The sequence below is a fragment of the Lipotes vexillifer genome, unplaced genomic scaffold (genome assembly GCF_000442215.2).
Source record: "Lipotes vexillifer unplaced genomic scaffold, Lipotes_vexillifer_v1.1 scaffold359, whole genome shotgun sequence".
Lineage (NCBI taxonomy): Eukaryota > Metazoa > Chordata > Mammalia > Artiodactyla > Lipotidae > Lipotes > Lipotes vexillifer.
Window position 1 is genome coordinate 817,673 of NW_006778638.1, and position 16,805 is coordinate 834,477.

The window sequence follows — 16,805 nt, forward strand, 5'->3', positions numbered from 1 at the left end:
AAAAAAAAAAAAAAAAAAAAAAGAGGCAAAAAAGTTACACGTAAAATGGCCTGAGCAGCATGTATGATGCCCAAGCTGGTTTTAATTTTATGGCATGAAATGGTTTATTATCAGGATGGACATTCAAATCTTCCCCAAAACTGCTCTTACTGCTTTGAGAAGACATGGATCTGGCCTAACTTGACTAATATGACATGATATGAACTTGGCCTAACTTGACAAGCTAGCATGATGAAGAGAAATAAACATATTTTCTGTCTTTCCAAAAAATCACCAATTAAAGCCCAGTAATACTTTTGAGGTATTTCAACTTTTATGCACATGCTTAAAGCACTTAGAAATGATTCTACTTACTCTCCATCCACTTCCGGTCTTTTACATACACAAGGAAACTTGCCACCAAAATCTATATAAAGATCATTCTCCACAATGTGAAAGATTCGTCCAATGACTAGTTTATCCTTGGCAGGTCCCATCTGTGTAAGAGGAGAATGTCTCAGCATAGACGCGAAGGATTCCACATCTTTTGGAGAGCCCTAAATATGAAAAGAGATATTTATATGCATATAGTTCAATGCTAAGGTATAATATGGTAGGGACAGTAATGTCTTTTAGGGGGAATTTTTAAAAGTCAATTTGCTGTATATTTACGCTTTGTAGCAATAATAAAAATACTGAAATGGAATTCTGCTTTAAAAAGCCTGGGACGCTCTTCTTTTCCTTCCTTTCCTTCTTGAAGAGGAGCCAGGGAAAAGCAGGCATCTGTGCTTGGTGGGGGATGGCACAGATGTGGTGGCCCAGGGTGGAATCTGGAATGTGAGCGGGATAAGGAGCCCCCTTAGACAAAGCCTCAGGCCTGGGGCAAGGAGGGGGTAGGGAGGCGAGTGTGCGAGGAGGGCATCCAAAAAGGCAATTGGCTTCATTCCTAGTACTGACCATCTGCAAAAAACAAAATGCCTTCGAATACTGGTTTAATGAAAGTGACTATGCTTTAATACAAATTTAAGTGAGCATTAAGATAAAAATGATTAAGGGTCCTTTAATTAGCAGTCTGAACACAAGCTCTTGTTATGTAATATTTTCAAATGACTTGACTTTATCATTTTAATGTTGTATTTTAACATTATAATTTTCTTCTTTTTCCTAAAGTAAAATTTTAAAGCAAAGACAGCTTTAATTGTTTTGTGCTACTCGGTTTCTAGGAGTCATCTGACATACTGAATTTACTTGAGGTAGGGCTGAACATATAATGCAAGCCGATTACTTTTTTTTTTAACTTACCAAAATTTTTTCCAAACACATGCTTTTTCAGAAATCCACGAATACAGATTTGTGCCTTCTACTCATCTTTAATTTGTATGTGGTGTGGTGTGTGCGCACTTCCGTTCAAACTAAGGGAAGCTGAGTTTCTGTTTGTGAGAGCTCATCACAGAAGAATATTAACAATCTGACCTGCCTATGTATATCCTGTATCTGGAATGAATTTTACATTTGCTATTTAAGGGAGAATTACTAAGAGTTTGATAATACACTTACTTTAAAAACTACAAAACCATATTTATGACAATGTTAATGCATGGGATACTCCAAGGATTAGAAAATAATCAAATGCCCAGCCAGGAGCTTACTAAGCAGAAGAATACATGCCAAACTAAAAATATAGCCACTACTCAGCTCTAGCTGCAGTTGCAGTTCAAGTCCAGTGTTGCCACATCTTTTGATTTTCCAAGAAAAGCCAGAAATCCGTGTATTAATGTAAAATTTCCAATGTTAAGTGTTTATACATTGAAAAAAAGTCTTTCATTTTATAAATCAGAGCACATTTTGACCTATGAACCACAAGTTTACGACCTCTGCTTCAAAAAAAGAAAGTCAAATCATCTGACAGATACCAAGTCCCTTAGATGCTGGAGGGAGGATATGGTGATAGATTTGTTTCAGTGGATTGAAACCCAATGGGAAGGAATCCTTAGCACATAAGGGTTGATCTAAACCAAAGACAAGTCAGTAGACCTAGATGCCAAATAAAGCTGAAAAGGTAGCCAGGAATATTACACTTTGAGCCATAATACTAGTTTTATGATTCTACACAGTATAATATTTAATTCCTTAAACAAGCACCTTGAAAATAGTTCTCTTGCAGACAGCCAAGCGTGAAACACATCTTATAGGCTCAACACAGAAACAGCTATGAATTGTCCTCTTGATGCAAAGAGAGTAATACGAAGTACGCTGTCAGAGACAAGTGCAGCTACTATAACCCTCTGCTGGGAACCACTATACCATCCAGAGCAGCTGGGAAGAGCACTGTTCCAGGCAAGACCAGACAGGTATATCAGCTTGGGGGTCTCATTCTGCTTACAACCTGGGAAGGTCCTTCTCATTTTTCCCTATAACCTGCTTTCCCATTACTCCACTTCTGTGGTTGATATCTATTCTTCTTCATCTGTTTTTTTTTTTGGGGGGGGGATGGGGGGCAGGTAGACTTTCATTTAAAGCCATGGTGTCATTAAAACAGCAGATGAGAGGAAGATACAATAGTAGATCTAATACTTGAATACTTATTGAAGATAATTCAGCCATCAATAGGGCCTCTTCCTAAAAAACAATCTCCTTTACAACTGTGAAGGGCTGAGAATAGTATGATCGTAAATGGTATTTCCCTCTAGGTTTTAGAAAATAGAGTGTTCTTGACTATTTAATATGATCTCTTGAGATTTTTAGTAAATGTGTTGTGAAATATTTACTACATTATAAACTTTATAAAATTATGAATAATTATTTTAAAGGAGATTTTAAAATCAATTAAAACAGAATGTTACTGCTTTTTGTGTCATTATTTTTGCCTTCACTTTGTTATATTTTACAATGGAAGTCAATGTGTTTTCAGTGAGTGAAATGATTTTACCACCAAGTATAAGACACCTTGATCAATACCTAATTTGATTTTAAATTGTATGCTTGCTATACTTTTTGGAAACTATAACAAATAATTAGACAAAGCCCTCCTTCAAAAAACATGGTCTAGAATCATCTCTGAATTCCTCATTTACTTGTCAAATGGCTTCTAAAAATAATAAATGTAGCACAATCCATGATGACAACCAACACTGTAGGCTCCTCTCATGCTGTTGCAGACTGCAAAGACTCCAGGCACACTGTCACCTTCTGGGTGTATCACAGATCTCAGTGTCTAATCCTGGTTATGGAAAATGTTGCTACAAAGTTCATTCATAAAGTTGTCATAGGTAAAGCAGGTGCCTTAGGGTTGACTGCTTCCTTTAAGAATTGGTCATAAATCTCAGATTTCCTAAGTATTCCTGTTACTCTGCTGTACTGTTTTTTTCCCTTTGAAGCCTGAAAGTTGAATAGCACTGCCCAGATAGAACAGGGGAAGGTCAATGAATTACAGATATAGGGAACAGTTGCACTTTCATTCATTAGTTCATCAAATATGTGTTGAATACCGAGTGCCTGCCATGTACCCCAGACTCTGTTCTAGCCTTGATATGAAAATATATGAATCAGTTAAATGAACGTAAGAAGACATTAGGGTCCAAAAATTGCTGAAAACAATTGCTACTCTCATTCAGGTTGTAAAGAGTCCTATACCAAAGGCTAAGTGGGTTAGACATTATCCTATAAGCACTGGGAAATCAAAAGAAGTTTCTCATTAATGGGGTGACAGTACTTGTTCTTTGTTTTAAAAAAAAAAACTTTGGCAGCAGTATGCAAAATGGACCACAGAAAGGGGGGGGGAGAAATGCAAAGGGGGCAAACTGTTGAGAAGCTCTTCCAGTAACTAGGGCAGAGATGATAAAGGGTCTACACTGAAGCAGTGGCCATAGGGAAGAAGGGATACAGAGCTATTTACCAAATAGTACAGCAAAGACTTGATACCCAATTGGCTGTAGAAAGCAAGGGAAAAGGGGAGCCACTGACAAGGTGGGAGAGCAGTGCAGCAGAAGTAAGAGAGTAAGTTAGTTTCACACTTATTAGGCTTCTGATACCCATAAAATTTTAGGGAACACTGTCTATCTGGTAGGTAGTTAAAAATAATAGTGCAGATTTTTTTTTTTTTTTTGCCACACCACATGACTTGTGGGATCTCAGTTCCCCGACCAGGTATTGAACACAGGCCACAGCAGTGAAAGCACCAAATCCTAACCACTAGACCACCAGGGAATAAATTTACATATATGTTTATAGATACAAATTCCGCAAAAGAAATATATCAAATGCTAACTGTAAAAATTTACATATAGAACTTTTTTCTGTATATTATTACTATTATTATTATTATTATTTTGCAGTACACGGGCCTCTCACTGCTGTGGCCTCTCCCATTGCGGAGCACAGGCTCCGGACACACAGGCTCAGCGGCCATGGCTCACGGGCCTAGTCGCTCCGCGGCATGTGGGATCTTTCCGGACCGGGGCACGAACCCGTGTCCCCTGCATCAGCAGGCGGACTCTCAACCACTGCACCACCAGGGAAGCCCTCTTTATATTATTTATATTAGAAAATCTAGAACACAAAGAATATGTAGTAATTAAAATTTTTTAATATATAAAGCCTATGTACATATGTATGTATGTATAAAACTATCATGCAGGGACTTCCTTGGTGGCACAGTGGTTAAGAATCCACCTGCCAATGCAGGGGACACGATTCTGAGCCCTGGTTCGGGAAGATCCCACGTGCCGTGGAGCAACTAAGCCCATGTGCCACAACTACTGAACCTGCGCTCTAGAGCCCACGAGCCACAACTACTGAAGACCGCACGCCTAGAGCCCGAGCTCCACAACAAGAGAAGCCACCGAAATGAGAAGCCCGCGCACCACAACGAAGAGTAGCCCCCACTGGCCGCAACTAGAGAAAGCCCACACGCACAGCAACAAAGACCCAACACAGCCAAAAATAAGTTAATTAATTTTAAAAAAGAGAAATAAATGTAAAAAAAAACATAATGCATATGAAGACATTTAATACATAGCTTGAATCAGAGGCTACTAGCACTAAAGGAAACACAAGATATCAGCGAGTCCAGCCACCTCATTTCACAGACGATCACCATACCTGCTTCTCACATCCACATGATAGGCTCAACAGCGATTTAAATACAACTGCCTCAAAAGGTGGAAAGTAGAGAGAAACATTATTTTAAAACTTAAAAGTAAGGACATAGTACAGTAGAAATATTACATAGTAATATTACATAGTACAGAAATATTTAGGAAATCTGGGTTCTATGACCAACTCAGCCACTAAATAACTAAAAAATCTTGAGTAATAAGTCTTTTAACCTCTCTAGATCTGCCTTCTCATTTGTAAATGAAAAGATTGGATACCTACCAAGTTGAGTAGTAGGAATTCCTAAATATTCTAAAATATAAAAATGGGTTTTTAAAGTAATAAACTACTGAAAAGGGAAGACAAATCCTACCCAGTCCCTTTTTAAACATAAGCAATAACAAAAATAATGAAACGCTATATGTACTTTACTTCATATTAGTTAGCAAGAAAAACATTTCATCATGTGTCTTCTCTGACAAGTAACTTAAAAATGACTCCCTTCTATATACAGATTGCCAACAAACACATGAAAGGATGCTCAACATCACTAATCATTAGAGAAATGTAAATCAAAACTACAATGAGGGGGTTTCCCTGGTGGCACAGTGGTTAAGAAGCTGCCTGCCAATGCAGGAGACACTGGTTTGAGCCCTGGTCCAGGAAGATCCCACATGCCGCGGATCAACTAAACCCATGCGCCGCGACTACTGAGCCTGTGCTCTGCAGCAAGAGAAGCCACCGCAATGAGAAGCCCACGCACCACAACAAAAGGTAGCCCCGGCTCTCCGCAGCTAGAGGAAGCCCACGCACAGCAACAAAGACCCAACGCAGGCAAAAATAAATAAAAATAAAATAAATTTATATATAAAAATACTACAACGAGGTATCACCTCACACCAGTCAGAATGGCCATCATCAAAAAATCTACAAACAATAAATGCTGGAGAGGGTGTGGAGAAAAGGGAACCCTCTTGCACTGTTGGTGGGAATGTAAATTGATACAGTCACTATGGAGAACAGTATGGGGGTTCCTTAAAAAACTAAAAATAGAATTACCATATGATCCAGCAATCCCACTACTGGGCATATACCCTGAGAAAACCATAATTCAAAAAGAGTCACGTACCACAATGTTCACTGCAGCTCTATTTACAATAGCCAGGACATGGAAGCAACCTAAGTGTCCATTGCCAGATGAATGGATAAAGAAGATGTGGCACATATATACAATGGAATATTACTCAGCCATAAAAAGAAACGAAATTGAGTTATTTGTAGTGAGGTGGATGGACCTAGAGTCTGTCATACAGAGTGAAGTAAGTCAGAAAGAGAAAAACAAATACCATATGCTAATACATATATATGGAATCTAAAAAAAAAAGGGTTCTGAAGAACGTAGGGGCAGGACAGGAATAAAGACGCAGACGTAGAGAATGACCTTGAGGACATGGGGAGGGGGAAAGATAAGCGGGAACGAAGTGAGAGAGTGGCATGGACATATATACACTACCAAATGTAAAATAGATAGCTAGTGGGAAGCAGCCGCATAGCACAGGGAGATCAGCTCAGTGCTTTGTGACCACCTAGGAGGTGGGATAGGGAGGATGGGAGGGAGATGCAAGAGGGAGGAGATATGGAGATATATGTGTATGTATAGCTGATTCACTTCGTTATAAAGCAGAAACTAACACACCATCGTAAAGCAATTATACGCCAATAAAGATGTTAAAAAAAAGATATCAGAATGAAATAAATGTTTATGTATTATAAAAAAAAAAGACTCCCTTCTATTAACTGTGCTGCAACAACTTCAGTTCCCTCAACCCGAACCAGTAAATGTTATGCTCATAACAATGCTCTTTTAATAAAATTAATGGATTAGTGGTTCAAGATGGCAGAGAGTACTTACATTTCTCTCTCCCCCTCCTGAAATTCCATTCAATGATGGTAAAATGAACGAAAAAATTACAAACCCTCAGTATTAAAGAGAAGAAAATGGAGACAAAAAGTATATAAGAGATTTCAACAACTTTTTAGTGGACTGAAAACATGTAGAAGGGTGGTAACTAGTGAAGCAGAGTGAAGGAAACTGCCGCTAAAAACACGTGCAGTATGAAAATAAGTCAATCTATTCTGAAGAATCCCATAAAGGTGCTGGACTCCATCAGGCCAGGAATTATAGAAAGCTGGAATGAGAAGAGAGGCTGAAAACAAAGGGAATAATTAAAAGAATACAGGCAGGGAAGGCAATTTTCTGTCAAGCACAGAACACCTGGCAGAAAGGCCAAGCGCACAATACCTAATAATAAGGCATTTATTGCAAAATAAATACAATAAACTTTTTTTCTCTTCTCTAAAAAACATAATAATAATTGAATAAATTGTCTAGAGAAACTAAGTTAGGAGGGTTGGCTATGCAGCAATAGGTAACTTAGCCCATCAGGAAAGAAAAAAAATCAAAATGACAGGTCTTTGGCAAGGTACCAGCAATTAGCAAGGCCTGGAGTAGGAGGGTGGGCTCCTAAAGGCTCTGAAGTCAAACCACATGGTTCACGTCCTGGCGGTACCACTTACCAGCTCTGTGGTTGGGGCAAGGCACTTAGACTCTCTGTGCTGCTGTTTACTCACCTATAAAATGGGGTTAATAATTATACCTATTTTACAGGGTTGTTGTGAGGATTAAATAAACACATGACTATACGTAAAGCTCTCAAACTGTGCCTCTGACAGGGCAAACACCTCCTAAAATGTAGCTTTAAACAAAAAATTAATCAATTTCTTATAGACCCAGTCACCATCAAGTTTTATGGATAACCCTAGTAGTTTTCAAACAGAACAATTTTGCCTGCCCTCCCTCTCCCCACCCCCCAAATCCCCCTTCTTCCCCGGGGACATTTGTCAATGCCTGAAGACATGTTTGATTCCCATGACTGGGGATGTTACTGGAATGCACGGGGTAGGGGCTGGGGATGCTGTTAAACACCCTACAATGTACAGGGCAGCCCCCACAGCAAAGAATTATCTGGTCCGAAGTGTCACCAGTGCCAAGACTGAAAAACCCTGCACACTCAGCAGACCCAGGAGCACACGGCAGGCCAGGTATGGGAGCAGTGTCAGCTGCATTTAGGGAGATCTAGGATGGAAGGCAAGACAAAAGATTAAGGGAGTGAGATCCTAAGATGGAACGGCTGCCAAGTAGTTCCAGACTGAGTATGAAGAAAGGTAGACCCAGAAAAAAAGTTGATAGACTGGTAGATAAAGGTGGGGTTCAGGAAATGGAGAAGGTGAAGAGGGTAAAACTGTGGTCCAAGAGGGCTCAGGAGTTTGAGAACTTGAAGATAGCGTTCCAAGTGATAATGAATTTGTATACATACAAATTATGGTATATCTGCAAGTAAAAGAAAGTAGAAATGAAGGTCTAAGAATATGATACTTAGAATATGATGTGCATCTCTGTTGCCCAAGTGTTAGTAAAGTCATCGATGTACATGCTGAAGTCCATGAAGATGGCAAGTAAGAAGGGGAAAAGAGAAAAGCTCTGAGTCAAATGCTGAAGAAAAAAACTCAAAGAATTGAGAAGATTTCTATCAAGGAATCTTTCCTTAAATATTTCTAACACAACAGTGGTCTGAAATGGTAGAGAAGCAAGAACCAAAATGACTCCTTTTCTTCTCAGACCCATCTGAGAAGTAGTGTTATCAAGAGAAATCGAGGAAGAAAGCAAGAAACACTTGTGAGAAGCTTAAAGGGAGACTGTGCACAGAAAGATTTAGGAGACTTGGGACCAAGGAATACAAACCTAGAGAGCAGGCTGAAGGAAAGAAGGCAAGTAATGTGAAAGAACAGTCGTCTCCATGATAACCCAGAGAACAGAAGAAGAAACTTCTGGAACTTCTAGTGATGGTTTTTTACTTCACCCTTTAAACTGTAGTTTTTTGTGAATGCTTTAAAATGTGTATAATAAATAGTACTGTAGTACATAAATCTTTTTAAAGTAAATATTGGGGCTTCCCTGGTGGCACAGTGGTTAAGAATCCACCTGCCAATGCAGGGGACACAGGTTCGAGCCCTGGTCCAGGAAGATCCCACATGCCATGGAGCAACTAAGCCTGTGCGCCACAGCTACTGAGCCTGCGCTCTAGAGCCCGCGAGCCATAACTACTGAAGCCCGCGTGCCTAGAGCCCGTGCTCCACAACAAGAGAAGCCACCGCAAGGAGAAGCCCGCGTACCGCAACGAAGAGAAGCCCCTGCTCGTTGCAACTAGAGAAAGCCTGCACACAGCAACGAAGACCCAACAAAGCCAAAAATAAATAAATGAAATAAATAAAGTAAATATTGGAACATGTGTTCAAAAATTTCTTAATGAAGGGGCATTATCAAAAAAGTTTAGAAACCTTTATAATAGAGGTATATCATAGTAGCAGGAGAATAATTATGCCGGATAGGGAGAAATATAGTTACAAGAGGAGACTGGATAACCAGAATGATTTGCATGATTTTGCTAATTTATACCAACAGAAATTGAGGATATATGTGGGAATGGATCCTAAGGATACTGGATCAGGGTGAGAGGAAGACAGTGTTGCCTTGAGCCAAATTTACCAATATAGGCTCACTAAGCAGAGATTCAGATACACTATATTAGCTTAAATGGCTGAGAGTGATAGGCTATACTAGATGAAGCTGAAATACCAGAACTTCCTCAGTATACCACAAAGAAAGGTATCCAAAGGCTTGAAGTGAATGGAATGCTGGAGTGGATTTACTGTTTATGATCTGTTCACCACTCCTTACTATGGCCCCCAAGAGGATCTATAAGATACTCACTTCACCAAGGCTAAGAGAAGTACCTGCGTGAAGGGAGCACCAACACTCCTGAAAGCTGTGTGGTAGTGATTCTCTGTAGGCCAGGACTGACAGTGAGAACTGCTGCCAACAAGAGCTCCCTGAATTCAATGTAGATAATGTGGCAGGAGTCAAGCCAGCATTTAATAGGCAACAACATGGTGGGCACCGTTATCATAATGCAGCAGAGCCTAACAGCAATCCAACTAATCTGACCTGTAGAGCTCTTTGGTGTTGGCTGGTTGGTTATGGTGTCCTTAGAAATAAAATAGATGGGAAAACTCTAGTTCTAGAGAACAGAAGTCTGACTTGAATACCACATATGAATATCAAGGCCCCTCAACCAATTCCCAAAGTTGAAGCAATTCTCAGACACCAAGCCTTCTGAATGAAGAGGAGGTTGTGTCCCCTTGAGGAAAGATCCTGCTACAAAAGCAAAAATTTATACCACCCATCTTCCTTCTAGCTTTCCCAAAAGGAGCTGTGGCTATTTACCAGAATGTTCACTGAGGAAGGAAAAATCATCAGACCTTTCAGGGATTATCTGAACTGATGCTAACTCTTCAAGAACCAACTCAGTGCCAGTCAGAACAGGGGCTTATGGAGATCACGTGATAAACGGAGTTTTAGCTCAGCTCTATCCCATGAACCTGCTCTATAGCTCTCTCCCTAGTTCCAGAATGCACAACTGGAATAGGTATACTCAGCAACTGACAGGATCCCTACACTGGTTCCTTGATCTGTGGAGTGAAGGCTATTAAGGTACAGAAGGCCAAGTAAAAGATGAATTTGTTTGGTAGGTAGTAGAACTTCCCCTACCTACCAAACAAGTAAATCAAAGACAATACCACATTTCTAGAGGCATTGCAGCAATTAGTGCCACTATCAAGGACCTGGAAGATGCACGGTGGTGATTCCTACCACATGCCCATTCAACTTGCCTATGAGGCCCTGCAGAAAACAGACAGGTCTTAGAAAATGACAATTTATTATCATAAACTTAATCAAGTGGTAACTCCGATTTCAGCTATTCCAGATGTCATTTCATGGCTGGAGCAAATCAAATATCCTCCAGCACCTGGTATGCAATAATTATCTAACAAATGCTTTCTTTTTCTAGACCTGCTAGTAAAGACTATATACCTCCAGGTTACATTAATTCTCTAGCTCTATGCCACAATCTAGTCTACAAAGACTTTGATTGCCACTCCAGTCCACTGGACAGCATGCTGCTCCATTTCATATGCTGATTAGACCTGGAAGCAGAAAGCTGCAACTCCTCCTGACACATGGTAAGACACATATACGCCAGTGGGTGGGAAATAAATCCCACAAAAATACTGGGCCTTAGTGAAATTCCTAGGGAGCCAATGGTCTGGGTTACGTCAACATACCCTTTCTTACCACTAAGAAAGAAGCTCAATGCCTAGTGGGTCTCTTTGAATTCTGTAGGCAACAAATATCTCATTTGGACATGCTTCTTCAACTCTTTTACCAAGTAACCCAAAACGCTGCCAGTTTTGAGTGGTGCCCAGAACAATACAAGGCTCTGTAAAAGGTCTAGGCTATCAGCTAAGCTCTTCTACTACTCGAGTTTTACAACCCAGCAGATGTGGCAGTGGCAGTATATACACGTAGAATGAGACTCTGACAGACCTCCCTAGGTGAAGTGTAGTGCAGAGCTAGAGTACCTTTGAATGACAGCAGTAAAGGACTTTGAGCGTATACTTGAATGATCATTTTGCCTGGAAAGAGAGATGGCCTAAGGTGGGATCTATATTGATTTGTGTGAAGTGACAAATGATTTTGCTGGATGGTCAGGGATTTAGCAGGAACATGACTGGGAAATAGATAACAAGAAGGTCTGGGAAAGAGATAGGAAGATAGAATGGACACAGAGTGAGAAAATAAATGTGAATCATTTCTTCTGCAGAAAAGAATCTTAATAATCAAGGGATAAGATAACTAGTCATGTGGAGGTCAGTCAACCTCTTTCCCCAGCCACTCCTGCTCACCTCCCCAGTGGGTTCAAGAACAAAGCTGCCATGACAGCAGGGATTGCTTCTGTCTTAGGGGTAGGGGAGGTATCTCACATGTCCCAGACTACTGACCAACTAGGCATTTTACCAGGTGCAGGCCCAAATCCCTACAAACCAGGCTCCACTCAAATGTGACAGTTTCCTTTATTTCCTATGTTATTTAATACCTATAGATAAAAACAAACAAGAGTTGTAATCACATTAGAAAAATTAATCAAAAGAGAAAATCTTAATATAACCTTTGAAAGAAAATAAAGCAAAATCCAAACACATTAAAAGAAGGGAGTGAGATGCCTGAGCAAAAATAAGAGTTAAGAAAGATATTCAACTAGTGAAAGCTAATGCTGACTTGAGAAGTCCTAAGAGTCTGATTGCGTATGATCAGAGCATATGACCACCCACAAGACAAAATACATATAGAATATATTCATCTTTTCTTTGTAGGAAATGTATAGTATTATTTATAGGTATATTATAGCTGTTGATTAAAAAACCTATTTTTCCTAGAGATTTATATCTACCTCAATACACTCTTTCATTGTTTTTATATTAGCTGGTCATTTCCTCTAAACCTGCTTTGAAAATGTTAGACTCTACTGTGAAACTAGACATTTCAGAAGGTTTTATTTATTAGTTAGAGATAACTCTCCTAAAATTCTCTAATGTAAAAACCAGGGAGCACCATGGTTAAAACCAGAAATATTTTTCATCATTCCTTTACATATTAGTTTTTAAAACATTTGTGTAATTTTTTAAGTTGTCAATATAAAACTAGTGAGAAAACAAAGGGTTAAATAAAGCTGTATAATACTGCTATTTTATGAATTTAGAAGACTTAAAACTTATACTAAAAATAAGAGAATTGAAACAAATCCTTCAAGTAAGCTATTTTTTGGATTTTCCCAGTATTCTGAAAGGACAAAACAGCTGATTTAAATATTCTATCTTCTGGAATATTCCAGCATTTTGAAATAAAAAGTGCTGATAAGAAATATTCATGAAAAAGTAAAAAATAACATTTAAAAATATTTACATAAACTCTAATATATTGCTAAAATGAAACTATAAAGTGTAACATCAGTATTCTACATAAATAAGCTAAAATAAAATGTTATTCTCCATCTTAAAAAAATAAAACATTCTGTGTAGCCTCAAAAACTCTTGCAAACCATTTTTTCAATGTGCTGAAAAGTAATATGCCCCCCTCTACTGTTAAGAAACAGTAATATTCATAAAGCAGAAAACCAATTCTTTGCTCAACTACTGCCACCCTGTGGCTATAAGATGGATCTTTCACTATACCATAGCTCCCCATCGGCTTAACAGGTTCTACAAATCTCTACTGTCTAAGTTACATAAAAGGGTTAAAGTTTTTTAAATAGTAAAAAAAAAAAAAGAAAAGAAAAGAAAAGAAAAAAGGTATTTGACTTTAAAAATGTATTTAGCAAACATTTACCAGGTCCTGTATTCATAAGTATGTGTTATGTTGGTCACAAAAATAAAAAGGACCTGGTCCCATCCTAAAAATAAATAAACAAAAAAACACTTAAAGAGATACATGCATAAACCAATCTTAAAGCTAATGAATCAAGGAAAAGATAATGGATAAGTGAGCATGGATGAGTAAATGGCCTTTCAGTTCATTTAAACTTGAGATTCCTTTAACTGGTAACCTCACTGAAATTTTAGGATAGGGAATTCACGATGAACTGTCCTTGATTAAATTCCTGCCTGCAGGAGAAAGTCCCTTTTAAGGATAACTTGCTTGCCTCTTACTGAATATCACTTACTTCTGAGGTGCACATATAGATACATGTCTGCACTTTGAGAGTAAGAATTAAACCAATGGGTAGGATGTCAACTTTCATTCTTATGTATATATACATTTTAATCCAATAACACGACATGTTATTTCTCATTTATAGTTATTCAGACATCAAACTGTGTAAATCTTATTCCAATTCATATCAACAAATATATATTAAATCCCTACTTATGTGTAAGGCATTATGCAAGGAATGAAAAGGGTAAATAAAAAACTATCCCGACCTTCAAGAATTACAATCTAGGAGACGGGATAAAACAAGTTCACAAATGGCTCTAATATAACTTAAGAGTTGTGTGTGTAAAATAAAGGTAGCATAAAACAAAGCCCCAAGACATTCAGAAGGAGTTTCACCTGATTGGTGAAATGACAAAGGCCTAAAAGAACAGGTGATTTTTACTATGGAATTTGCAGGCAGGGAAGCTTATTCTACGGGAAAGAGCAAAGGTAAAGAAATAATGCCTTGTTTAGGGAACAGCAAACTGTTTACCTTCTAAAAACATTTTTTTAAGCAGAAACCATGTTACAAATTAAATCTTACATAGAACCCCAATATATATAACATTAAGTGTAGTATTTTGTTGGTATAAGTGTATTTTATGAGTTCAAATTGATAGCATTTACTTATTAAGTCAAAAAATGTGAACATGCAGTTATTTTGATAAAAATTACAAACTGGTATCAGAGTTGAGAGATAAACAACTCCAGTTCCCAATTTTTGTATTTTGTTTTGACTGTCCACTACCAAGAAAATCCACTCATAATACCCCACATGTATAAGTGGGTGAGGAAACAGGCACTGTCATGCACTGTAAGTGGAAATGTGCAGTCTGTATGTATCAAAACTCAAACTGTGTGTACACATTGACCTAGTATATATCCCATTAATAAGCAAAAAAATGTAAATGCTCACTGTACCACTGTCTGTATTAAGGGGGAAAAAAAACCCCAGAAACAACCTAGAAGCTCATTAGTGAAGGCCTGGTTAAATAAATTATGCTATATCCACACCATGGAATACCAAACAAGTATTTTTTCAATGAGATATACAGTGAGACCTCTGTATTCACAGATGTGGGAGCCACAGAGGGTTACCTGCACCGTTTATATAAGGGACTTGAGCATCCAGGGATTTTGGTATGGCAGAGGGTCCTGGCACCAAACCCCCGTGGATACCTAGGGACAGCAGTAAGTACACTACACTACACATATATAATGATAAGGAAAAATATTCAAAGTTATACTTAAGTGAGAATAGCAATTTTCAGCAGCAGCAATGAAAATATACTGAGTGCTTATTATCAGGTACTTGTGCTAAGTGTTTAAATAATGAATTCATTTAATCTCATAATAATCCCATGACAGGTTTTCCTTTTATAAAAAAAGGAAAAGAAGATACACGGATATCAAGTAACCTTCCAAGGAAACACAGCCAGTAAATGACAGAAAAATGAGAATTCAAACCAAGTCTGTCTGAATCCAGAGCTTACACTGTTAAACATTAATAATGTAGTTCAAAACGTGTACGTTTTTAAGTATATATATATATATAGAGAGAGAGAATTAGCTTATATTCATATATGCATACATAAAATCTCTAGCAGTATGCATTTATAAAAATACACCTTCCAGCTTTGAGAAAGTGAGGAAAAGAAAAAGGGGGCTTTTATATTTCCCATAGTAACCTTCAGTGCTATTTACATGCTCCTTTTGCAATACTATTTTTATACTTTACAATTTTTTTTCAAAAATCCTGATCACACCATAAAGACGAACTTTATTCATCTTGTAATCTCAGGATACTCTTCAATTAAATAGTTCCAGAAACTTCAAAGAGTGAAGTGAAAGATTTTTCACAAAGTTGAATCTTTACATCAATACCTAACAACTACTCATATTCCTCATCATAAATATGTCACAAAGTACTGAAAGCTTCCAATAAACACTAAAATAAAACTAATGTGGTACCTTCAGTTTTCTTATTACTCTGACAATTGTTTTTGCTCAGTTATTACTCTGGAGTAGCACATTCAATTCACATGCTCAAGCCTGTCCTATCCTCACTTACACAACCGTTTGTGAGCAGTCACACAAAGATCTCAATTCAAAGACTGCTCAGACTGTCCTGAAGTTCAAATGTGCACTTTCTGTTCTATTCATTCATTCACGCATTGGGCAAACACTTATGGAGTGCCCACTAAGAGTCAAGCACTGTGCTAGGTGCTGGGCAGTTTTCTATAACCCACGACACTACCCATCGGTAAACTGTTTGGTACTGGTTCCCAAGGCGATGAGTACAGAAATTGAGACAGTTTATTTTTATACAGTTTAATATTGCCAGACATCCAATTTCATGTCCGCTGACTCAAAAAATCTGACTTGTATTTACGTCTATTTCTTCCATTTTATTTATCTAGTAATTCTATCGCATTTTACAAAATTATTGCCTCGGACAGATGGATTAAAAAAAAAAAAAAAGGTCATTTACAGAAAAGGAAAGTGAAGCATTGACAGGTTACATTACTTGCTCAAGTTCATAGTGACAGTAATTCTCTGATTCACCTCTCTACTGAATTAAGAAATATTTATGATGAGCCTGGTACGCCAGACACTAAGGTCCACACTGCAGCTACCGGGTAGAGCAGAGGGCCCTGCCTCTCCCAGTGTGAGTCCAACTTTACTCGGAGTCCCAAGAGTCGCCCTAGGCGCGTCACTAGCAACGCTCGCTGCCGGTTTCCCTTCCAGCACTCGCCTGTGGAAGACGCGTGCAAAAGAGTGTGGGCAGCGCACGCCCAGCATGTAGATACTGTACAAAAGTACAACAAACGGAAGAAAACCACCACCACACGCTCCGTTCTAAGTGGCCAGCAGGTGGGACAAGCCACACCGCGGCCCCCAACTCTACTCCCTACGCCGGGCCCCGTGCCCGCCTCCCGGTCCCACCCACCCTGCCGGGCCCAGCCCCTACGCCGGGCTCCGTCCCGGCTCCCGGCTCCACCCACAACGGCGGGGCCCCCCC

At 38.8% G+C, this 16,805-nt stretch overlaps 1 protein-coding gene across 1 annotated transcript in view; it reads right to left on the bottom strand.

Moving 5' to 3' along the window:
* MRPS28 (mitochondrial ribosomal protein S28) overlaps positions 1 to 16,805 on the bottom strand; it is a 109,039-nt gene that overhangs the window by 91,365 nt on the left and 869 nt on the right. Inside the window, exon 2 of the mRNA XM_007451732.1 lies at positions 355 to 536. Coding sequence (XP_007451794.1) covers positions 355 to 536 — 182 coding nt within the window. The remainder of the gene's footprint in view (positions 1 to 354; positions 537 to 16,805) is intronic.